This window comes from Lontra canadensis, unplaced genomic scaffold, assembly GCF_010015895.1.
Source record: "Lontra canadensis isolate GAN:19392208 unplaced genomic scaffold, GSC_riverotter_1.0 scaffold12, whole genome shotgun sequence".
Classification (NCBI taxonomy): Eukaryota; Metazoa; Chordata; class Mammalia; order Carnivora; family Mustelidae; genus Lontra; species Lontra canadensis.
This window is the reverse complement of record NW_022631006.1, coordinates 20,373,210-20,396,778: the sequence shown is the minus strand read 5'-3', so window position 1 is coordinate 20,396,778 and position 23,569 is coordinate 20,373,210. Positions and strand designations below refer to the sequence as shown.

Genomic DNA, 23,569 nt, shown 5'->3' with positions numbered 1-23,569 from the left:
GGGTAGCTCTATTCTTAACATCTTGAGGAACCTCCATGCTGTTTTCCAGAGTGGCTGCACCAGCTTGCATTCCCACCAGCAGTATAGGAGGGTTCCCCTTTCTCTGCATCCTCGCCAACACCTTTCATTTCCTGACTGGTTAATTTTAGCCATTCTGACCGGTGTGAGGTGGTATCTCACTGTGGTTTTGATTTGTATTTCCCTGATGCCAAGAGATGTTGAACACTTTCTTATGTGTCTCTTGGGCATCTGGATGTCTCTTTGTAGAAATGCCTGTTCATGTCTTCTGCCCATTTCTTGATTGGATTCTTTGTTCTTTGGGTGTTGAGAAACTGACTTTTCTGAATTATAATCAAGGCATACTCCCTTATTTAAATCATTAATGAGGTAATTGTTTTATGTTCCTGCACCTTTTTTGAAACAGTATTTTGTGTGTTTATAAGGCCAAATTCTGCCTATATGTAGTTATTGAGTTGAGGGTTTTTTTAGTTGTTTATAACAGTAAGATATAAAAAGGGCAGCTGTCATATATTTATTTATTTGAGAGAGAGAGAGAGAGTGCTCACGAGGCGGGGGAGGAGGAATACAGGGAGAGAGACGACTCTCTCCACTGAGCATGGAGCCTGATGGGGGCTCGATCCCATGACTCCGAGATCATGACCTGATCAGGAGTCAGATGCTCAACTGACTGAGCCACCCCAGCACCCCAGCATCTCTGCCTTTTAAGAAACACTCCTATTACAGTGTTGCACTACTGTGTGGCCATAGTGAAATATGGGGAGGGGAAAATGACCAATGCAGAGATTTCAGAAGTACTAATTAAAATGCATCAACTTTGTGCAAGAAGTGTGGTGTCTCTTCTTTGGCTGGAGCCAGCCACCAGTTTCTCGGGATTCCGGAGCGTCCTCTGTCATGTCAGGTCACCAGCGTGCCTGGCTTTCATTCCAGAAATCGGTCATCTCCTGGCTGTTGAACCATGATCCCGCCAAGCGGCCCACAGCCACAGAACTGCTCAAGAGCGAGCTGCTGCCCCCACCCCAGATGGAGGAGTCGGAGCTGCACGAAGTTCTGCACCACACCCTGGCCAACGTGGATGGGAAGGCCTACCGCACCATGATGGCCCACATCTTCTCTCAACGCATCTCCCCAGCCATCGACTACACCTATGACAGCAACATGCCAAAGGTGAGCTTACGCTGTCCTGCCAGGAGAGGGTGCAGCTCTGTTCACAGAAGGGTCAAGTCAGTTCCTTAGTTGTCACGGAGTCCTTTAATGCCTCCAACGTACTATCTGAGGTCCATGTATGCAGAATGTGTGCCATATGCATTATGCTGGGAAGAGCCATGATTTTATTTTTATTTTTAATTTTTTAAAAAAGATTTTAATTATTTGAGACAGAGAAAGAGAGAGCAAGTGGTGGGGAGGGGCAGAGGGAAGAGAGAGAAGCAGACCCCCTACTGAGCAGGAAGCCCAATGCAGGGCTGGATCCTAGGACCTGGAGACCATGACCTGAGCGGAAGGCCCATGCTCAGCTGACGGAGCCAGCCAGGCACCCCCAGAGCCATGATTCTAATCATGTAACTCTAAGGCGTTCCCAACCCACCCCCTTCTCCATCCACCTAAGAGTTTAAGGAGCTGTGCTTTTGGAGACAAAGCCCTGGCCCTGCTGCCCAGAGCTGAAACCATCAAACCCGCTGAGATTCAGACCATCTGGTCAGTAGTTCCCGATGCTGGCTGCCCCTGGAGGTGCGCCTGGGAGGCCTTTGGACCATTCCCACATTCAGGCCCTCCTCTGATCTAATGACTTGAAGTGTCCAGATGTGAGAGGCTCCCCGAGAGTCTCTGTTTAAAAGCTCCCAGATGGTTTTTGAGGCATACCCAGGTTTAGCAGCCTGCAACTTTTTTTTCCTTTTGTTTTTCTTTTTTCCTCCCCTTCCTTCTTTCCTTCCTTCTTTTTTTTCTTTTTGAACAAAAGCAGTCTGAAACAATACAGCAAAATGTTAAAATTTGAAAAAGATGGGTGAACGACAGGTATTTGTCCTATTCCTTATGTGTTTCCATGTGCTTAAAATAATGATGTAATTTTAAAAGAGTAGTGGAGAAAGTGGTGGTACGATTTGTGCAAGATCAGGATAGTTCTCAAGGACCAAACCAGTTTTTGCTGGCTGGCGATAGTAAAAAGATCCTTACAGGATTTTAGGTGACTTTAATTTTCGTCTTTGTGCTTGTCTGTTGTTTTCTAAATTTCTTCAAGTGAAATGGTATTCCTTCCTTCGTATACTAAGAAACAAATGGAAAGGAGAGGTCTTTACAAAATTTGTAAATGCCATGTAACTTACAAACCCACCCCCCGCACTCATGGATCACCTTAGTGTGTGAGCGGAGGCCTAATGCCATCAGCTGGTTGGTTGCTCCACAGTATCCCTGGGAAGCCTCGGGGAGAATGTGTATATTGATCAGCTCTCCCTGAATGGCATACATCACCATGGCGAAGAGTCTGGGCTTAGAGCTTTAGGTCCCCTTCCTCAGGTGGGATGTCCTGCAGGATGTGCCATTGTCTTCTCTCCCTACACCTGTTCTAAGAGGGACTCACTGCGGACCTCTCCTTTAACTCTCCTTTAAGGTCTTGGGAGTAAGTAATGTGATGCTTACTGCAAGCTACAGATGCGTGTTTTAGGGGATCCCTTCGATTTGGCTTTGATGACATGTTAATTGGTCATATTTTAGGGCTTCTCAATCCGAACATCCAAGATACAGCAACACGTGTGTGACACCATCGTCCGTGTTTTTAAAAGACATGGTATGTCCTTTTTAAAAAAAATCATGGCCATCTTAAAAAGTGTTTTGTTTCATCATTAAAAAGTACTCTTAATAGATTTGGCTGCAACCATATTTTACCTTTATTTCTTTATAAGATTTTATTTATTTGTCAGAGCAGGGGCAAGGGAGAGGGGCAGAAAGGGAGTGGGAGAAGCAGGCTCTCTATGAAGTAAGGAGCCTGATGCGGGGGTCGATCACAGGACCCTGGGATGATGATGACATGAGCCGAAGGCAGAAGCTTAATTGACTGAACCACCCAGGCACCCCTTAAGCGTATTTTTAACACTCAGCTTGTTGAGGAGAACCATTTTGAGTATTACGATTGGAATATTAGAGCCTTGCTACTAAAATACAGTTGGGTTGTGGAGTCAGAAATGAGACTGGTTAACAGACTTGACCTCAGATGAGCTGTCCATTAATGGAGTCAGAGCTGAAGACTGCTTGCTCTTGATTTCAGCGGCCAGTAGCAGATGACTTCACCATCGGATCTGTGTTCATTTTCAGTTGCCTTCTAGGAATGGTGGATTCTATATAATAACTGGATGCTCAGTTATTTTTTTCTGACTTGGTGTAGGAGCTGTCCAGTTGTGTACCCCACTGCTGCTTCCGCAGAATAGGCAAATATATGAGCACAATGAAGCTGCCTTATTCGTGGACCACAGCGGAATGCTGGTGATGCTTCCTTTCGACCTGCGGGTAAGGCTGGGAGCGCCCCGGGGCAGGCCAGATGCTGGGTCTGGCCACGGATGGGTTACCCTTAGCCTTCACTTTTTCCCCTGGGCTTATACTCTAAATAACAACTTTAGGAGACACATTGGTTTTTTGTTTTTTGGGTTTTTTTTTAAGATTTTATTTATTTATTTGACAGAGAGAGCGATCCCTAGTAGGCAGAGAGGCAGGTGGGGGCGGGGAGGTACGCAGGCTCCCTGCTGAGCAGAAAACCCAATGCGGGGCTCTATTCCAGGACCCTGAGATCATGACCTGAGCCAAAGGCAGAGGCATAACCCACTGAGCCACCCAGGCAACCCTAGGAGACACATTGTTGAGGGAGTTACTAGGGTGAGAGCATCACTGGAATTTAGTGAATGTCTGACCTTGTGTACATCCACCTTGCTCATAGCACAGGTGCTTATGACCCTAGAAACTGGCCCCCTACGTTGCCGATGCCCCATCTGTGCCCTGTTATTGAGCTCTGCCAAGTGACCTCCATGGCTTGATTTGGCCGACTCAAGACAGACGAACACAGTTGTTTTCTTTATCTCCTGGCTAGATCTTCACTGACTTCCTAATGTGTTAACGCGGAGAACAATTAAATTCTTCTGACAGCAAGTGCCTCTGCTAATGAGGTGTGCTGAATTCTGCTTGTGCTGGCCTGCTTCTGATCCCCAGGGTTCCTTTTGACGGCAGCGCTCTGATGCGGGTCATCTGCTCGCATAGTGTGGCCTACCAATGAGCCCATCTGCAGCCCTGTCCATGCATGAGACAGACAAGAGCTTCATTCCTCTCATGTACAGAAAACACTTGACATGTGGAGAGATCAGCAAAGGGTATAACCAGGCAGTTCTCAGAGAGAGAATGCACGGGGCTGATAAACTCCTGAAGCGATGTTCAGCCTCATGCATAATAAAGAAGGTCAAAGAAAAGGTATCTCAACTTCACCCATTGGATTGATAAAAGTATTTAAGTTGCGATACTTAAAACTGGCAGTTTATTCTTTAGACGTTAGACTGAAGTGCAGGTATTTTTAAGATACATTTATTGGAGAGAGAGAGCACTAATGGAGGGGTGGAGCAGAGAGCGTAAGGGAGTGGGGAGATAATCTCAGGCAGACTCCTGCTGAGCACTGAGCCTGATGTAGGCCTTGATCTCATGACCCGACGTGAGCTGAGCTGAAGTCAAGAATCAGATGCTCAACCTTCTGAGCCACCCAGGCAGCCCTAAAGCGCAGATTTTTAAACACCCGCTTGCTTTCCGAGCTAATAGCCATTCCCCCAAATAAAAAGTACACTTTCAGAATTTGATCCATCATTAATGGTATGATGCTAGATAATCTGACAATAATTTCATAAGTTGTGGTTATTATTAGTGGGTGGGTAAGAATTTCACCTAGAAGACCGTGGGAAATCTAGGAAGTCACCACAAGCGAGAAGACCCTTTTGGATTGGATTATCATAAATGACACTTGAAAAAACATTTCAGTTATTTACATAATCACATTATTTACAGTAGCCAAGGTGGGGAAACAGTCCAAGTATCCTTTGATAGATGAATGAGTGAAGATGTGGTATATACATACAGTGCAGTATTATTCAGCCAAAAAAAGAATGAAATCTTGGTATTTGCAATAATGTGGATGGAGCTAGAGAGTATTATACTAAATACAGTAAATCTGAGAAAGATAAATACTGTAGGATTTCACTTCTGTTTGGAATCTGGAAAACAAAAAAACTCAGACTCTTAAATACAAAGAACAAACCGGTAAGGAGGTGGGGTGAGTGGGGGATGGACAAAAATAGATAAAGGGAGAGAAGAGTTACAGGTAACCAGATAACTGGCACTGATTTTAACTTGGCATAATAAAACTGGACAGAGCACATTTAATTAGAAGCAAATTTTTCTCAAATTTAAAATCCCAAGAAATGCCATAGTAAGTAAGGTCAGTGGCGCTCCCAGCAGTGGGGTCGGCTGCTGACCGACCACCTCAGGAACGTTTCAGGGCCCACGAATGGCAAGCCATGCACTACTCTGTGAATTTCCTAAAACCACAGAGTTGTACCTTATAAAAGGATAGACTCTATGCTCTGTGAGTTCTAGCTCAACAAAACTGTTAATTAAAAAACCCAAAGGAGAGGTTGTTGGCACATTTTGAGGTTGACCTTTGAAACTTTGTGTTGCAGATTCCTTTTGCAAGATACGTGGCAAGAAATAATATATTGAATTTGAAACGGTACGAAACTCGGGGGGTTTCATCTGGTGGATGTGGTAGAGAAACCAAGGAAGGATGTTCTATCACTTGGGGTTTGAATTTTGGGTTTAAAGTAGTGAGTTTGGAACAACAGTCCTGATGCTCAGCTGCAGTCCCCCTTTCAGGGGTGACAGAGACTCATGGCCTTCCCTTTAGTGGACACGCAGCTGTTAGGTAGGTTCCCTGAAGCCCCTTCGGTCTGTTCTCTGCCTTCTAACATTCCCAACCAACAGAACTAATTACTTTGCAAGTGGTTGCTTGACAAAAACTGTAGGGCTGTTTTTGATCACGGATGGCCCCTTTTAAAACTTAATGGGAGGGACAAATGGCCGGCAGTCTCCGTGTAAAGCCTGCCTCCACAGGTACTGAACAAAAGCCACCTATAGAGAAACGGAGTGAACCCAGCAGGTGTGCGTGCGGCGCGCTCTGGGCCTGCGGGCAGTTAGCAGCAGAGGAGAGTTTTCTGTATGTTTAGATCCCTCAGCGGTCAAGCAGCAAGAGCTTCATAAATGGAAGCCGTATTGTTGTCAACAAGGCACCCTCCTTAAAAGGGCCTTTGTTACAGCGAAGTCAGAGCTCTTCCTGTCCTTTCTCTTCTCAGCTGCGAGTGACAGTTAATTAATAGAGTCCTAAGGTGTGTCCCTGTGTAGAGAGCGAGCACTACAGGTAAAATTATTTCTTGTGTGCAATTTCATCTCTATTTCAAACATTAAAAAAAAAGAATGAAGCCCCATTATTTAATAGTGGCCGCCTCTCCCCCCGCCCCCCCAGACCCTGAGGAATTGGCAGCTAAATCTGTCTTTAAGGTCTCTTGCTCACACCACTGATTCATTTTCTTCTGTTTCTTTTCTCTTGTTCGGCAGCCTCTTACACGTTTGTGATTCCAGGAAGCAGTGACCTGGGTTTTTGGGTTTCTCTCTCCAGGTACTGCATAGAGCGCGTGTTCAGGCCTCGCAAGTTAGACCGATTTCATCCCAAAGAGCTTCTGGAATGTGCATTCGATATCATCACGTCTGCCGCCAACAGCTCTCTGCCCACTGCCGAAGTCATCTACACGATCTGTGAGATCATCCAGGAGTTCCCGGCGCTTCAGGTTACTTTCCAGGGTCTGATGTTCCGAGGTTACCCTGCTAGAGTCCTTGACCTGGGGAGGGGTGGGGGGCATGACCACAATAGAACTGCCCCCCTGACTTGGTACCAGCAGCGGGCCACATTTTGCTAGGATAATGGAAAACAGTTTGATGAGGTTCCTTGGAGGTTTCTGTCAGGCTCTCTCCTCTGCCTTGACAGGAGTGGGTTTTGTTTTCATCTGTTCTGGGGGAAGGGTGTTGCTGCGCTGCCCGTTCTTCCACAGTGCAAGAAATTAGCTAAGATTCCTAGGATGATTTTAGCATGTCCATCCTGTTCAGCACCCTCTGTGGCCCCCTCCCACCCTCTGCCCTGGCTCTCAGCTCCCCAGCTTCACTTTCCGTCGAGCCTGCATCCGGTGTCGCTTCTAGCCACTGGCTCTCCTCAGCCCTTGCCTCTGGGTCCCACACGGGGCTGCGCCCTCCACCGCCGTGCCTCTCACAGGGTTCCTCCTCTAGAAAGGCTGCCTTCCCAGCCGCCGTGGGCACCCCTTCTGCCCCATGAGCCTGCCCCTCTGCCCTCACCGCCGTCGAGGGGAGACGACACATGCTTGCTGAGGGCAGAGCCCATGTGGCCCGCTTCTCTGAAGAGCCCGCTGCACCCAGCCCAGCGCTCTGCTCGCTAGTTTGAACGCTCGCCCGTTAGCCAGTCGTCCCTCCGGCCCATCGTCAACGGCAGTGACTGATGAACCGGCTCCTCTCCCTTGCTGATATCTGTGGGAACTCGTTCAGGTTTTCACCACAGCTGGACACCAGAGTGGTTTAGATACATATAATAAAGGGTTTGAGGGGTGCCAGGGTGGCTCATTCAGTTAAGCCTCTGCCCTCGGCCCGGGTCATGATCTCAGAGTCCTGGGATTGAGTCCCACATCGGGCTCTCTGCTCAGCAGGGAGTCTGCTTCTCCCTCTGCCTGCTGTTCCCCCTGCTTGTGGTCTCTCTGACAAATAAATCTTTTTTTTAAAAAAAGAAAGGTTTGATTATATTCTAGTCTTTGATTATGACAATGTAAAAGGAATGCTTATGAAAAAAAAACTAGAAGGCAATATGCCAAAATTCAGTCCTGCCACAATCACCTGCCTGGATGGTAAATGTGTGATAAGATGCCGGCTTTGGTGCTATACTGTTTTTACAATGAAACTAATTAATTTCTTTGTTGTATCCTAGGAAAAAAATTACAGTATTTACTTGAACCATACCATGTTATTGAAAGCAATCCTCTTACACTGTGGAATCCCAGAAGATAAACTCAGCCAAGTCTATGTTATTCTGTATGATGCTGTGGTAAGTGTTTAATTACTTTGATTTGATATTGAAGAATGATAATAGTTCATAAGTGTTTTCTTAGTGATGTCACCATAGAACTGAATTAGGAGTTTTATCTCCTTCCCTCATTTCTCTAAAGTAAAAAAATAAACCAATTGGAGGGAGTGATTGTATTGAGAATAAAGGGCTTAGGGCCTCCCCTTAATTCTTTCAGCCCTCCTGTGCTTATCCATAAAGTCATTTATAGATGTTGTCATTGGGCTTTTCGGTGGAATCGGGGGAGAGTGGTTTGGACCCCGGTTGGAGCCTCCATTAGCTCCTGTTCCCTGTGGTGCTGGGGCAGCAGCCCTTCAGTTACTCTTCCTAACTGAGCCTCGTCGTAGTACTCCCTGCTCTTCAGTATGTTTGCAGGTCCTCTGCGGTAAGTGCACAGAGCCTGGAGGGGAACCACTGAAAATTTTCAGTAGTGTTATGGTGCTGGGATGAAGGTGAATATGTATCTTTTCTGATTTCTTTTCATGTTAAATATTGTGTTTATAATAAATAAGGGGCATCCAGGAGATTCAATCACCGATAGTGCCAAACGGTCTATGATTAAGGCAGAACAGAGAGTGAAAGTCTGCTGGCTTACTGTTCTCCTTTTTTTAAGATTTTTTTAAAAGATTTTATTTATTTATTTGATAGAGATCACAAGTAGACAGAGAGGCAGGCAGAGAGAGAGGGGGAAGGAGGCTCCCTCCTGAGCAGAGAGCCTGATGCAGGACTCGATCCCAGGACACTGAGACCATGACCCGAGCCAAACGCAGAGGCTTAACCCACTGAGCCACCCAGGTGCCCCATTTTTTAAAGATTTTATTTATTTACTTAGAGCATGAGAGTGAGCACAAGCAGGGGGAGCGGCAGACGGAGAGGGAGAAGCAGGCTCCTCACTGAGCAGGGAGCCGGATGCAGGACTCAATCCCAGGACCCCAGGATCATGACCTGAGCCGAGGGCAGACACTTAACTGACCAAGCCACCCAGGCACCCCAGGCCTACTGTTTTCTGGACCTCAAAAAGTCGTAATCGCTTCTTTCTCCTCTGGCAGGTGCACATCAGGGGCCCCAGTTTTACTGTCTGTTTCCCCATGGTGCTTTTCTCCCCGAAGTGCAGCTTCTGCTCAGCAGTAGCAGACACACCGTGTCCATCAGACGCGGGCAGGAACCCCAGGGATTATGCACGGGGCCGTCACGTCATCCTTGCTCATACCTCGCAGCCACAGCCTGTCTGCTGGCGTGGGACGAAGTGCTCAGAGGCTGTCAGCATGTGGCTTTTGGTAGAAGGACATGAATCCATTACTTCCTCGCCATCCAGACAGAAACCCCCTGGCTCAACCTGTCCAGTTCTAGGTTGCCTCACTGAATGGTTTTAGCTGAATAGCAAGGGCATCCTCCCCCTTTTAATTCTTTATGTCAGGAATTTTCGTATTTTAAGACACACGTTAGGGGTGCCTGACTGGCTCAGTCAGTAGAGTGTACAACTCTTGGTCTTGGGGTTGTGGGTTCGAGCCCCAACATTGGGTGTAGAAATTACTTAAATATAAAGTCTTAAAAAAAAAAAGACAAATGTTAGTTTTATGTGAATTGGAAGAAAAAATTTTTCTTTAGTCACAGTATTAATCCATCCTTCATGATTTGGAGCAGTTTGTCCAAAATGGAGGGTATATACTTGTCGGAAGTGGCCTGGAGATCGTATCTTTACATTCAGGGCCAAATTTGGTGACTCTCGTTGTTCCCTTTCTCTTCCATGGTAGACAGAAAAGCTGACGAGGAGAGAAATGGAAGCCAAGTTTTGTAATCTGTCTTTGTCGTCTAACAGCGTAAGTACCCAGTGATGGCGCTATCGCAGCTTTCTCTGAAACTCTGGACAGCCCTGATCTCCAAGGCAGTGAGGTGGGGCTGCTCCCCAGTGCCTCACAAACAGATTTCCCTTGAGGGTTCATAGGTTCCATGGCAGCCTCAGGGGATCAGGGGAAGAGGGCCCAGTGCTGGCTTCAAAGCCTGCCTCCCCATGCTGCTGTTCACTGTGGGGTCATCAGCCTGTACTTTCTTGATCACCAGCTGCTCTGCCCTCCAGAGCCACCTGCTGAGCAAGCGGGTCTAGTACTAGTTGTTCTCTTCTGAAATAGATCCTAAGGGCCTGGGATGAGGCACCAAGCTCTGCAGATCCATCTGGGTTTCCCCCACTACCCAACCCCCGCTGAACTTCCAGCATGTCAGAGTTGAATTAAAGCTCCTGCTTTTCCAGTACATTTCCCACTTCTAAAATCTGGCATTTGATCCCAGTGGCAGTGAGGACTATCTCATGGGGTAAACAAGTTTGTCCTGTTCTCTCAGCAGGCATCACATTGGTCTCTGATCTTGGGCACAGTGACCCAAACTTCACGGAGTCACTGGATAGCAGAAGACAGCAGAGATTTCTGACATTTCCCTGAATATTTATATAAGAAAAGCTACTTCTTTAAAACTTCCCCACAACCTCTCTAGCCCTGCTGGGGCACTCCATTACATGACCTGTGATGATCAGCAAATGCATGTATAGGATAGGTTAAAATACGACTGTACAGGGCCGGGCAGAGGCACTCGTTCTTTTGGACACCTACAGTGTGGCTGGCACATAAAGGAGTCAGCTGAAGAGTCCATGGGCTGCTTTCAACTTAATTCATATTGGCCTTTAAAAAGCCCTGGGGGATCTGTGCAGCATCTATCTACCCTTGGCTCTCTAACCAAACTTGCACACACAGACAGCAGCCCAGAGCGGTCAGCCTGCAGTCAGGCAGGGAAGGTAAACCAGATCACACAGCCTAGGAGTTCTAGAAGTTAAGCCAGGTTAAATTTTAGATGTTAAATATTGGAGGAGATATTAATGGTACCCAGAGTGACCAGTGATAAAATATTTTGATAGGAAGCACAGTATTTACATAATCCTCTAGACCTGTACATAGCACATAGCTGTGAGCAGAACTAGTTCCGTGTATAAATAGCACAAAGAATCTGCTCCAGAAACTGCCCTGTCTGGTGATTGCTTACCTGAAGGTTCAAGCCCAGAAAGTTCTTTGAACGAATGTCACATTTCAGATGTATTTCACACTTGCACATGATAGCTACCTCAGCTGCTGAAATGTCAGCTTCTTTTTGTTGAATCGCTGGTTATCTGATGATGAGCATTGCTTCAAAGTTGTACGTTGGATTAGCTTAAAGATGGAAAGATTAGCACCTAATAAAGGCATTTAGTGCTGTCATTATTTAAAAATGGAAACTCTGAAGATACTAGAAAAGGAAGCAGTAATATCGCAAGCCGGTGCCTGGCCCAGTGTTCTGACTTTACAGATGAGGCATCTCAGGCCCAGAGAGATGTTATGACTTGTCCAGAGTCACCTGGAGTTTGTTGATGATGGGGTGAAGACACAGATCCGGAGATAGCGACTCTAGTGCTTCTGGTAGTTTCTTAATGGAGTAATTTAATGTTAAAATTTGAGAAGAAATAGTTTTTAATCTTAAGAAAACCATTTAATACAGTAAAGATATTGAGATGACATTACTTTTTGGATTTAAAAAAATACATGTGGTGTATGATTATTAAACTGAATTAAGCTGAGTCTTCATTCAGCTGTTTCCATGCGCCAACTTACCATTGAACAAGGTTATGCTTATAGAGTCTTAAAATAGCTATAATTTTGTTTAACTCCCGGGAGCTCCAGTGGAAATTTCTTTCGGGTCAATGACCGTAGTTACTTCCTGCTTCCCCTGCTGTGTGCCAGGACTGGGCCTGGCCCACAGATTGTCTCTAGCCATTGCCCTCGTGTGGAAGACGATGGGTACAGCAGCCAGGAGCCCCCAAGGGGCTGACACCTCCAAACAGAAATTATTCAAGCAAAGGGAGGAGAGGGACTTCTGGCTACTTCCAAGTAGAACTAGAACCCACTTCGCCTTCCTGCGTGCCCATCCCACTCTATCCCCTACCCCCATTTCTGTGTCTGCAGGAACAGAGGTTGATGAGAATGAGGAGGGTAAAGAGGACCAATACTGGCCTGGAAATCTTGTCATGGCGGCTCAGCTAGTACAAGGGGCTGCTCTGCTGGGGGCAGCATTCACTGGGAGTAGGTGCCCAAAGCACTTCAGTGAGGTACTTTCACTGGAAGTTGCTGGAAAAGGATAATCCATAGTCAGGTTCCCAGTGAAGGTTAAAATGGCCTCTGACCAGAAAATCCCTGCTTTTCCCTGCCGTGGATCCAAAGCTAAATGTGCCTCCTTGCTTTCCAGCTGTGTCGACTCTACAAATTTATTGAGCAGAAGGGAGATTTGCAAGATGTAACACCGGCAATAAATTCATTAATAAAACAGAAAACAGGTGTTGCCCAGCTGGTGAAGTACGGCTTAAAAGACCTAGAGGAGATTGTCGCGCTATTGAAGAAACTCGGCATCAAGTTGCAGGTTCGGCAACCGCTGGATTCTCCTGGCGGGGTGGGTGGTCAGTGCTGCCGGCCCAGGGGGAGATGGGGTTTTGGAGTTAATGCTGGGACGCGTTTTCTTCCCCCAGAACACTGCTTTCTCCATTTTGGAACTTCTGATTTCTAGTAACAGTTTTGGCTTCAGTCACAATGTCCTTGCAAGCGTCGTGATTTCCTGTAGTACAGTGAGTCTGATGATGTCAGTTTTCTCCAGCCAAGGGGTGATTCCTGAAGAAAGCAGAGTTTCTACACCTGGCAGGCTGTCCTTAGACATCTTCCTGATTGCTCTGATGCTACTGACGTAAAGCCATGCCCTTGACCTGTTTGTGTGGGCTTGCACTTCACAGGTCTTGATCAATCTGGGCTTGGTTTACAAGGTACAGCAGCACAACGGAATCATCTTCCAGTTTGCGGCAGTCATCAGACGCAGGCAGAGGGCTGTATCGGAAATCCTGGCAGCTGGTGGCAGATACGACCTGCTGGTGAGGGCTCACCCTGTATTCATTGGTTGATTTATTCTGGTTTAATTTCCTTTCTTCCTCAGCCTGGGTGGCTCAGTTGTTGAGCATCTGCCTTCAGTTCAGGTCATGATCCCGGTGTCCTGGAATCGAGCCCCGCATCGGGCTCTCTGCTTAGTGGGAAGCCTGCATCTCCCTCTCCTGCTCCTCTTGCTTTGGGTTCCCTCGCTCACTCACTCTCTGTCAAATAAATAAAATATTGGAAAAAAAAAACTATAGGTTTACAGGAAGTTGCAAAGATAGTACAGAGAGATGTTATGTACCTTTCCGTTTCCTTGAATGGTTAAATCTGGCATAACTGTAATAAAATAGCAGAACCAGGACACAGACAGGACAACCAGATACACTCTGTGTGTACCTCTTTGCCATCGTATCATGTGTGTGGAGTCTCGTCACCACCACCACAATCATGATACAGAGCTCTTCAGTAACCATAAAGACCCATGGATGCTGACCTTTACTACTTCAAATGAGGTGTGGAAACTTTCCCTGCTGGAAGTCCTTATACCCATCCCACCATTTGTAATATAATTGTCTTAAATATTTCCTCTCCATACATTGAGGTCCACATCAGACAGTGTTAGGCTTTTTGCTTCAACTGTCCAAATCTGAGTAACTCAAGAGGAGAAGAAAGTCTGTTGTAGTTCACTCAGATTTCTGGTTTCTGATGAGAAATGTGCTGTTGTTTGAATTTTCATCTGTAGGAAAGTTGATTTTCACTCAATGCTCTTAAGATTTTTTTCCTCTGTCTTTAGTTTGACATTTGATCATGACCTGTCTTGGTATGACTTTCTTTGGATTTATGCTCTTTGGGATTATCTCAGTTTCTTGAATCTAGAGGTTTATGTCCTTCTCCAGTGGGGGCCCCCCCACCAAGCCCTAGCACGGTGGCATCTGAGAACACTGAGTGGAAGCTAAGACTTTGATACCTGCCTGGGGTAGTGTCCCCCAACCCCCAAACAATATCAGTGGAGGAGCCAAAGGATTCCAGACCCTCACCTCCACCCAAGCAGTAACGAGGCCATCCTCCCGACAGACCAGTAAAGGCATGTTTCAGGCATTTTATTCTAATACCTCTCCCGTCTCACCCTCTTTTTTGCTCTCCTTCTAGGACTCTGATGACAAATGTTTAAGTTTTTATATCCCTGAGGTTCTGGGGCCTTTTGCTTTACAGTCTGTTTTCTCTCTCCTTCAGACTGAATAGTTTCTCTTGTTTAATCTTCAGTTCCACCGTTTTCCCCATTCTGCTATTGAGTCCATCCAGAGGTTTTTTAATCTTCCACTTCTCCGCTGAGCCTTTCTTTTGGGAGGGGGCGGAGCTCAAGCCTATTCATCATGCTTGTTTCCAAAGCATTTTTGTGATGGTGGCTTTAAAATCCTTGTCAGAGGACACAGACAACATCTGTGTCATCCTGTTTTTGTTATCTGTTGATTGTCTTTTCTTACACATTTTGAGATCTTGTTGGTAGCTGCCATGATGTATGATTTTTACTGTGTACCCTGGGTATTTTTTTTTTTAAGATTATTTATTTATTTGACAGAGATCACAAGCAGGTAGAGAGGCAGGCAGAGAGAGAGGAGGAAGCAGGCTCCCCGCTGAGCAGAGAGCCCGATGTGCGGCTCGATCCCAGGACCCTGAGATCATGACCTGAGCCGAAGGCAGAGGCTTTAACCCACTGAGCCACCCAGGCACCCCTGCCCTGGGTATTTTAAGTATTAGGAGACTCTAGAGCTTAGCTAGATCTTTTGGTTTAGCAGGCCTCCCCTGAGAGCACACCAGTAGGGGTCGGGAGTACCACCTTGTTACTGTTGGTTGAGGGTAAAGATTCAGTTTCCTTACCCTGCTTGCTTCAACACTGGGAGGGGTTCCTTGTTCCTGTTTCCTGCACGGTACTGATACTGTGGTGAGTTGGGGGAGAGAAGTGGCAGGAGACTGCTGGAGAGTGGGGAAAGTTCCAGCTTCCCACTCAGCTAGCCACCTTGGACACCATCCCCACAAGGACGGTGGCCTCATTACTGCTTAGGCGGAGGTGAGGGTTTGTCATCCTTCAGTTCCTGGCCTCCAGTGACACTGTTTGGGTGGGGAGGGGTAGGGGGCACTACTCCAGGCAGGTAAGAAAGTCCTGGTTCCCTTATGGTCTTAGAGGGGGGTTCCTTACATCTGGGTAAAGGTGTGGGCCCCCACTCAGCCTTAGCTGGTGGGGGCAGGCCTGTGCTGCTTCCTGTGGTGTTTGGCTGGAGCATGGCAGGGGTGTTATAAACATTTTCGGCCCTGCCAGGTTGCCCCTTTCTTGGTCTTCTGGCCAGAGAGAGCAGATTTCCTGGGGGCCTTTTGTTGGTTCTCCTTGGCATTTCTAGCTTGTCAGCATGTGCTTCCCTCCGATTCTACAGTTCCTGCACCCATGTGTACCTGCTCTTCACTTCATAGTCTTCTTTGTTTGATTTATAAATAATGTCCAGGATTTTTAGCTGTACTTAGAGGGAGGAGTAGAGAGAAGTGTTCCTACCTATCTTGGTCCAGAATCAGAACGTACCTAGGTAATTGTTTTTTTTTTTTTAAGATTTATTTATTTGACAGAGCACAAGTAGGCAGAGCGGGAGGGAGAGGGAGAAGCAGGCTCTCCACTGAGCAGGGAGCCCGATGCGGGGCTCAATCCCAGGACCCTGGGATCATGACCCGAGCCGAAGGCAGATGCTTAACCGAGCCACTTAGGAGCCCCCCCCCATGTAATCTTAAATTATCTAGGGACATAAAGCAAATAAAAATATTTTAATAATCTTATTTAACCCACATATCTAAAATGTTTCAGCATACAGTCCAAATTAAAAAAATTTTTTTTTTTTTTTTTAAGATTTTGTTTATTTGTCAGAGTGCAAGAGCATGAGCAAAGGGAGCAGCAGGCAGAGGGAGAAGCATGCTCCCTGCTGAGCAAGGAGCCCGATGCGGGACTCGATCCCTGGGATCACGACCTGAGCCAAAGGCAAACACTTAACCACCTGAGACACCCAGGCGCCCTGAAATTTTCAAAATTTTGAGCTATTTTACTTTTTTTTCTAAGCCTTTGCAATCAGTGTATATTTAACCCAATATACCCCAAATACTACTTCAGCATGTAATCCTACATCTCAGTATGATTAGTGAGCTATTTTGTATCCTCTTTTTTTTCTATTCTGAGTCTTCGCGACCTCTGTGTATTTAATACACAGCACGTGTCAGTTTGGCTTAGATGGATTTCGGATATCCAAGCCACATGTGGCTGGGTGGCCACCGTGGTTGGCAGTGCAGCTCTAGGTGCAGCATTTGTTCATTTTTCCCAAGTTGGCACGTGTGTGTGCTTCCATCTCTCCCTCCCTCGCCCCTCATTTCTCTTCTCTCACTGGCACTCTCCCTACTGCACACGTACTTAGTTTTGGTTGAACCCTTTGATGGTAAGTTGCTGACAAGCGAGTGCACCCTCCAGTCATCGCTTTGCTTGTGAGGACAGTTTCTTCTCTCTTTCATAACCATAGCTGTGCCTCTCTTTCCAGATTCCCCAGTTTAGAGGACCACAGGCTCTGGGACCGGTCCCCACTGCTGTTGGGGTGAGCATAGCTATAGACAAGATCTCTGTGGCGATCCTCAACATGGAAGAACCTGTAAGTTCCAGTTTGGCTGCCAGCTTTCCAGTGGGCGCTGGGTGGCCTTTCATTTTAGAGTCCTGTATGTGGAGCCCTGGATGTGGCAATGGACTGAGGCTTTGGGAGGTTATCTTCATCACAATAGACAAGCCTCGGACTTGGTGTCCGCCCTTGCATATAAGTCCTTAGCCTCTCACTGGGGGACCTCAGACAGCTCATCTGTCTTTGCCTGGCCTCTCTCACCTCGTCTTTGATGCACCCTTTAAACGTGAAGTGAAGCTGTTGGCAGAGGCCTTTCAAAGCCCCTTGTTCAGAAATCTGGCTGTGCTCTACAGAGCTATAAGTGGTTCTTTATCCTTTTTGTTTCAGACAAGAGCAGTTTTCTCAGAGGAAAAGGGTATCTTCCTGATGGCTTAGGATAGCTGAAGTCTAAAAAGACTAACATAAGAGGTTTCTGTCATTTTTTCTATGATGATGTTGACAATGTCATTTTGAAGCCCAGACTTCTGTCGCTTACAGGATTTCGAGCTGCCTGTCTTCACATGAGTGCTGCCTCCCTCCTGGTGCTGGTCCCACCTACAGGCCCACAGTCTCGCTCCTCTAAATGTCACTACTCTCTTTCTGATCCAGGTTACAATCAGCTCTTGCGACCTCCTGATCGTAAGTGTCGGCCAGATGTCCATGTCCAGGGCCATCAACCTCACCCAGAAGCTCTGGTCCGCAGGAATCACGGCACATATCATGTATGACTGGTCACAGGTAATGAGACACAAGAGTGCCCCCGAGTGGAGTGGGTATAGTCCCGGTTGCAGTAACAGGTGGGCCTCTCCAGCCTTAGAGTAGGGTTCCCTCAGACTCGACTTCTCTCCGGTTAGAGCTACTTCCTTTGTTTGTTACAGGAGCAAAAGACCACAGCCTCAGTGGTTTAAAACAATACATGCTGGTTGTCTCGCATTTCTGGTGTTCGGAAGTCTGCTACTGGTCCCGCTGGGCTCCAGTCAGTGTGTCTGCCAGAGCCAGTTCCTTCTGAAGGCCTGAGGGGGAGAATCCATTTCCTTGCCTTTTCCAGCTCCCAGAGGCCTCCAGCATCCCTCTGTTCGTAGGCCCTTCCTCCACCCTCAGACTCAGCAGTGTGGCATCTTCTTTCCTCTCTGACCTCCGTTTCTGTCTTTCCACCTCTGACCTTCCTGTCTCCTCTCACAAGGATCCTTGAGATTACACCGATCCCACCCAGATGATCCACATCATCTCCCTGTCTCAAGATCCATAACTCAGAGTTCCTTTGACCATAGAAGCAAACATAGAGGTTCCATGGATGAGGCTGGGATGTCTTTGCAGGGCCAGTATCCAGGCTTGTACACTTCCGAAAGGCGTTTCGTGTTGAGCCTCTGTGGGCGGCTGCCTCTCCTCAGACCTCCCACAGCAGCCTGCTCTGCGGATGGAAGTGAGGAAAGCAGCAGCCGTGAACCCACCTGTCCTTCAGAAAGGTGGGGAAGGTTTGGGGAGACTGTCTCCCCTGGCACCAGCAGATCACAGAAGGGCATACACTCCAGTTCGCTCACACTCAGGCGCCCCAGAGCAGGAAGAGCCTCCCAGAGAAACAGAACCTTCCCCTGCCCCCCTTCTCCTTTGATATCATCTGCCAAAAGGTTTCAGAAGCTGCTGCTGTCTGTCTTTGTGTGTGGGTTAGAGAAAACCTCCAGGCACCAGCATGCTGGGCAAGGATTTTCAGTCATTTGACAGAATAGCATCCTCTTTCACTGGTGTCCTTGTTTCATAAATTGTTAGAGTAGTGTTCTTCCAGAAACCTGACTTCAGTCCTGCCCAGCAGCAGACATCTCTGCTCCTCTGCTTGGTGGCTTGATGCTTCACTTGAACTCTTCACTGTCAGCTGTTTGTGTTTTCTTGGCTTTCCTCAAAGGCCTTCTCATCGTATGTGTGTATACCCTACAATTTCTGGCACCTTCCACCAAGATTTGAAGGTTTTTTGTTTGTTTGTTTTTTTAGGTTTTATTTATTTATTTGAGGGAGAGAGTTGGAGAGCACGAGAGTGGGGAGGGTCAGAGGGAGAAGCAGACTCTCCGCTGAGCAGGGAGCCCCATATGGGACTTGATCCTGGGACTCTGAGATCATAACCTGAGCTGAAGGCAGTTGCCCAACCAACTGAGCCACCCAGGTGCCCTGAAGATTTTAAAAACCTATTACTGTGTCCCAAGCGCTTTGATTGTCCGTGGTCCCTGAGGACAGCAGTGAAAGTAAGAAAAATAAGGTCTTATTAAACCTCCTTTGATGTCTTACTCTTCTGGCTTAATACTTAAAGCTCCTAAAGTCAGCATGTTTAGTGACTTTGAAAATACAGTTGGACACCATGTTTTCAGTCTCCTTAATTATTTGAAGCTGCTCTAGGTGTTCTGTGTTTACCTCACATGCTATGTTTGTTTCAGTCCCAAGAGGAACTACAAGAATACTGCAGACACCACGAAATCACGTGCGTGGCCCTCGTCTCAGATAAAGGAGGAAGCTATGTCAAGGTACAGACCCAAGGAAATCTTTCACAGTTCAGCAGTCAGCTTTCCCAAACTGTGTATTAACTGTGGAGCACCCAGCTTCCCACTGTCCCCTGGCTTGGGTATGGGTGGAAATCCATTCTATATTTGCTGGGCCTGTTCTTGGAGAAAGGCTATAGAGTAAGAGAGAATCTGAATCAGAACACTTGCCTTCAAGCCTAAAAAATACACAATAGTGGCAGTAGGTTTTTCCTACTTTTCTCCCTCTGTTCCCTTTCTCCATCTAAGAAAATGAGAATAATAACTATACTGATACCTGGTGGTTGGCATATCCTGTGGCTGTTTCCTAACCAGTTTTACTGTGCAACTGTTGCATTTAACTTACGAAAGCTCATAAATATACCATCTTCCTACCTTTATTTCTATTCTTAAGGAAAAAAATCAACTTATTTTTCCCCTTTTATGTCTTTGGCAGGTTTTAATATCTGGGTAATGTTGGCCTCATAAATGAGTTGGACAGTGTTCTGTTCTCTTCCATTCTCTGAAGGATTCTGTGTTGGTATTATTTCATCCTCCAGTGTTTGGTCAGACTCACCAGGGGCCACAGGGGCCTAGACAGAGACATTCAGGTTGTCTCTTTCTGAGTGAGTTTAGGTAGTTGGTATCTTCCCTAGAAAGTTTCTACTTCATCTTAATTTTCAAATATTCTCTTTTACTATCTGTAGGGTCTGTAATGATAATCCCCTCTTTCATTCCTGATAATTGGTAGTTCATGTCTCCCATTTTCACTCCCCTTTTTTCACTTCACTAGGCTGGCTAGAGGTTTATTGATGCTATTTGTCTTGTCAGAAAACCGGCGTTTGATGTCATTGGTTTTTCTGGGTTTTTTTTTTGAGTTGTTCATTTGTTTTCTATTTTACTGATTTCCATTCATCTTCGTTCTGCTAATTTTGGATTTAGTTTATTCCTTTTCTGGTTTCTTCAGGTAGAAGTGGATTAAACACAGCCCGTAGGCCAAATCTGGTACACAGCCTATTTTTGTATGGCCTGTGACCTACAATTATTTTTTACATTCTTTGTTTAAAAAAAAAAAAAAGTGACAATGTATGGCCTGCAAAGCCTAAAATAGTATCTGAGCCTTTACAGAAAAAAAAAAAAAGGCACCTGGCATGGATTACTAAGTTTAGACTTTACTTTTCTATGTATAAACATTTAACGCTATAAATTTCACTCTAAGTACTGCATCAGTTGTATCCCACACATTTGTGTATGTAGAGCTTTCATTTTCATTTAGTTCAGAATAAATTTCTAGTTTCTTTGATTTCTTCCTTGAGCCACAGGTTATTTAGAAGTCTGTGGTTTAATTTCCAAATATTTGGGTATTTTCCAGTTATCTTTCTTTGATAATTTTTTTTATTTAAATTCAGTTAACATATATAACATATAATGTATTATTAGTTTCAGAGGTAGAGAGATCAGAGGTTCGTCAAGTCATGTAATACTGAGTGCTCATTACATCATCTTTAATAATTTCTAATGATTTAATTCCTTTGTGATCAAAGAACATACTCTGATTTCAGTTCTTTTAATTTTACTGAGCTGTGATTTAAAGTAAAAAATAATTGTCTATTACTGTGAATGTTTCCTGTGCACTTGAGAAGAATGTGTATTTTGCATTGTTAGGAGGAGTGTTTGATAAATACCATTTAGGTCACATTAGATCATGGTGTTGCCGAAGCTGTCTGTATCTTTACTAAAAGCATTTTGTCTACTTGATCAGTTAGTTAGTTACTGAGAGAGGAGTGTCAAAATCTCTGGCTATCATTGTAGATTTATCTGTTTCTCCTTTTAGTTCTATCAGTTTTGCTTCGTGCATTTTGAAGCTCTGTTATTTGGTGAATACACATTTAGAATTTTATACCTGTTTGATGAATTGACCTCTTTATTGTTATGAAATGTTCTTCTTTATTTCTTTTTAAAGATTTTATTTATTTATTTGACAGAGAGAGAGATCACAGGCAGAGTCAGGCAGAGAGAGAGGGGGGAAGCAGGCTCCCCGCTGAGCAGAGAGCCCGATGCAGGGCTCGATCCCAGGACCCTGAGATGATGACCTGAGCCGAAGGCAGAGGCTTAACCCACTGAGCCACCCAGACGTCCCTAATTATTTTTTTTAAAGAGGTTTTAAAAATAAGGGGGGAAATGTCCTTTATATTTACCATCTCTGGAACTGTTGATTCCTATGTTGAGGCAGACATCATTCTGATTTCGTTTTCCTTCTGCCTGAAGAATTTCCTTTAATATTTCTGGTCTGTGCAGGTCTGCTGGTCATGAGTTTTCTCAGTGGTTATTGGTCTGAGAAAGTCTTCATTTCACTTTTTTTTTTTTTTTAAGATTTATTTATTTTAGGGATGCCTGGGTGGCTCAGTTGGTTAAGCACCTGCCTTTGACTCGGGTCATGATCCTGGGGTTTTGGGATCGAGCCCTCCATCAGGCTCCCTCTCTGCCTGTTTCTCCCCATGCTTGTGCTCTCTCTCTCTCTGACAAATAAATAAAATCTTAAAAAATCATTTATTTTAGAGAGTGAGCAAGCAGGAGGAAGGACTGAGGGAGAGGGAGAGAATCTCAAGCAAACTCCCTGCTGACCATGGAGCCCAACACAGAGCTCAATCCCCCAACCCTGAGATCATGACTTGAGCCGAAACCAAGAGTCCAATGCCCAGCCAACCCTTCCAAATATCTTTTGAAAGATATTTTTGCTAGATATAAAATTCAGGATTTACATTTTTTCTTTTTGCATTTTGAAGATGTGTTTTATTGTCTTCTGACATGTTGGTAGTTTCTGTTTGAGGGGCGCCTGGGTGGCTCAGGGGGTTGGGCCTCTGCCTTCCGCTCAGGTCATGATCTCAGGGTCCTGGGATCGAGCCCCGCATCGGGCTCTCTGCTCTGCAGGGAGACTGCTTCCTCCTCTCTCTCTCTGCCTGCCTCTCTGCTTACTTGTGATCTCTCTCTGCCAAATAAATGAATAAAATCTTAAAAAAAAAAAAAAAAGTCTGGTTTGATGCTCTATGTATGATCTTCCTTTATTTTCTGGCGCCTTCTAAGATTTTCTTCTGTCACTGATTTTCTACAATTTGAATATGATATACTTCAATGTGGTATTCTCTATATTTAAATACCTGGTATCCATAGCTAGGACTTCTTTGAGCCGTAGACTCATAGTTTTCATATAAAGTTTAGAAATTCTTCAGGAGCACCTGTTGGCTCAGTCGGTTAAGCATCTGCCTTGGGCTCAGGTTTTGATCCCAGGGTCCCAGGATCAAGTCCCACATCAGGCTCCCTTCTCAGTGGGGAGCCTGATTCTCCCTCTGCCTCTCCCCCTGCTTGTGCTCTTTCTCTCTGTGTCAGATAAATTTTTAAAATTTTAGAAAAATTTCAGACATTATTTCTTCAAATATTTTTCTGTTCCTTCTTTTCCTTGTAGGACTCTGATTATAGGATGTTAATCATTTGCTATTGACCTACAATTCATTAAGACTCCATTTTTGTTTTGTTTTTTTCCCCTCTCTCTATGCTTTATTTGGGACCATTCACTGATCTTTTTGCAGCATCTTATCTGCTATTAACCCCATTGAATTTCTTATGTATTTTTTTCATCTCTGTAAGTTTCATTTGTATCTTTATGTGTCTTCCATTTCTCTCAGAGTTTTTGTTTCCTTTACATTTTTTATAAAATTTAGAATAGTCATTTTAGGGGCACTTGGCTGGCTCAGTCAGTAGACATGTGAGTGTAAGAGTGTAAGCCCCATGTTGAGTCAGAGACAACTTAAAAATAAAAGCTTCGAAAAAAAGTCGTTTTAAGGTGCTTGCCTACTAATTCCATCATTTCTGACACTTCTCAGTCTGTTTCTATCATTTCTTCAGATTATGAGTCATATTTTCCTACCATTTTGCATGCCAGTAAATTTTTTTTAAGATTTTATTTATTTATTTGACAGAGAAAGAGAGAACAAGCAGGGGGAGCTGCATGCAGAGGGAGAGGGAAGGGAGAAGCAGATTCGCCACTGAGCAGGGAGCCTGACACAGAGCTGGATCCCAGGACCCTGGATCCCAGGACCCTGGAATCATGACCTGAGTCAAAGGCAGATGCTTAACTGACTGAGCCACCCAGACCCTCCTGCCAGTAATTTTTGATTGGTTGTTAGACATTCCCGGATGCTAGGTTTTATGTTCCTATAAATACTGTTGGGCTTTGTTCTGGGGTGT

General features: G+C 45.5%; 1 protein-coding gene across 6 annotated transcripts in view; it reads left to right on the top strand.

The window, feature by feature from the left end:
* Positions 1 to 23,569, top strand: part of EIF2AK4 (eukaryotic translation initiation factor 2 alpha kinase 4) — a 107,434-nt gene that overhangs the window by 70,770 nt on the left and 13,095 nt on the right. For 5 of the 6 annotated variants that reach the window (XM_032856865.1, XM_032856864.1, XM_032856869.1 and 2 more), the window contains 12 exons: positions 949 to 1,185; positions 2,728 to 2,800; positions 3,395 to 3,516; positions 5,718 to 5,767; positions 6,710 to 6,878; positions 8,078 to 8,194; positions 9,967 to 10,032; positions 12,476 to 12,646; positions 13,011 to 13,145; positions 16,710 to 16,817; positions 17,430 to 17,558; positions 19,244 to 19,330. In XM_032856865.1, coding sequence (XP_032712756.1) covers positions 949 to 1,185; positions 2,728 to 2,800; positions 3,395 to 3,516; positions 5,718 to 5,767; positions 6,710 to 6,878; positions 8,078 to 8,194; positions 9,967 to 10,032; positions 12,476 to 12,646; positions 13,011 to 13,145; positions 16,710 to 16,817; positions 17,430 to 17,558; positions 19,244 to 19,330 — 1,464 coding nt within the window. The remainder of the gene's footprint in view (positions 1 to 948; positions 1,186 to 2,727; positions 2,801 to 3,394; positions 3,517 to 5,717; positions 5,768 to 6,709; positions 6,879 to 8,077; positions 8,195 to 9,966; positions 10,033 to 12,475; positions 12,647 to 13,010; positions 13,146 to 16,709; positions 16,818 to 17,429; positions 17,559 to 19,243; positions 19,331 to 23,569) is intronic. The other variant, XM_032856867.1, reaches the window with a different exon arrangement.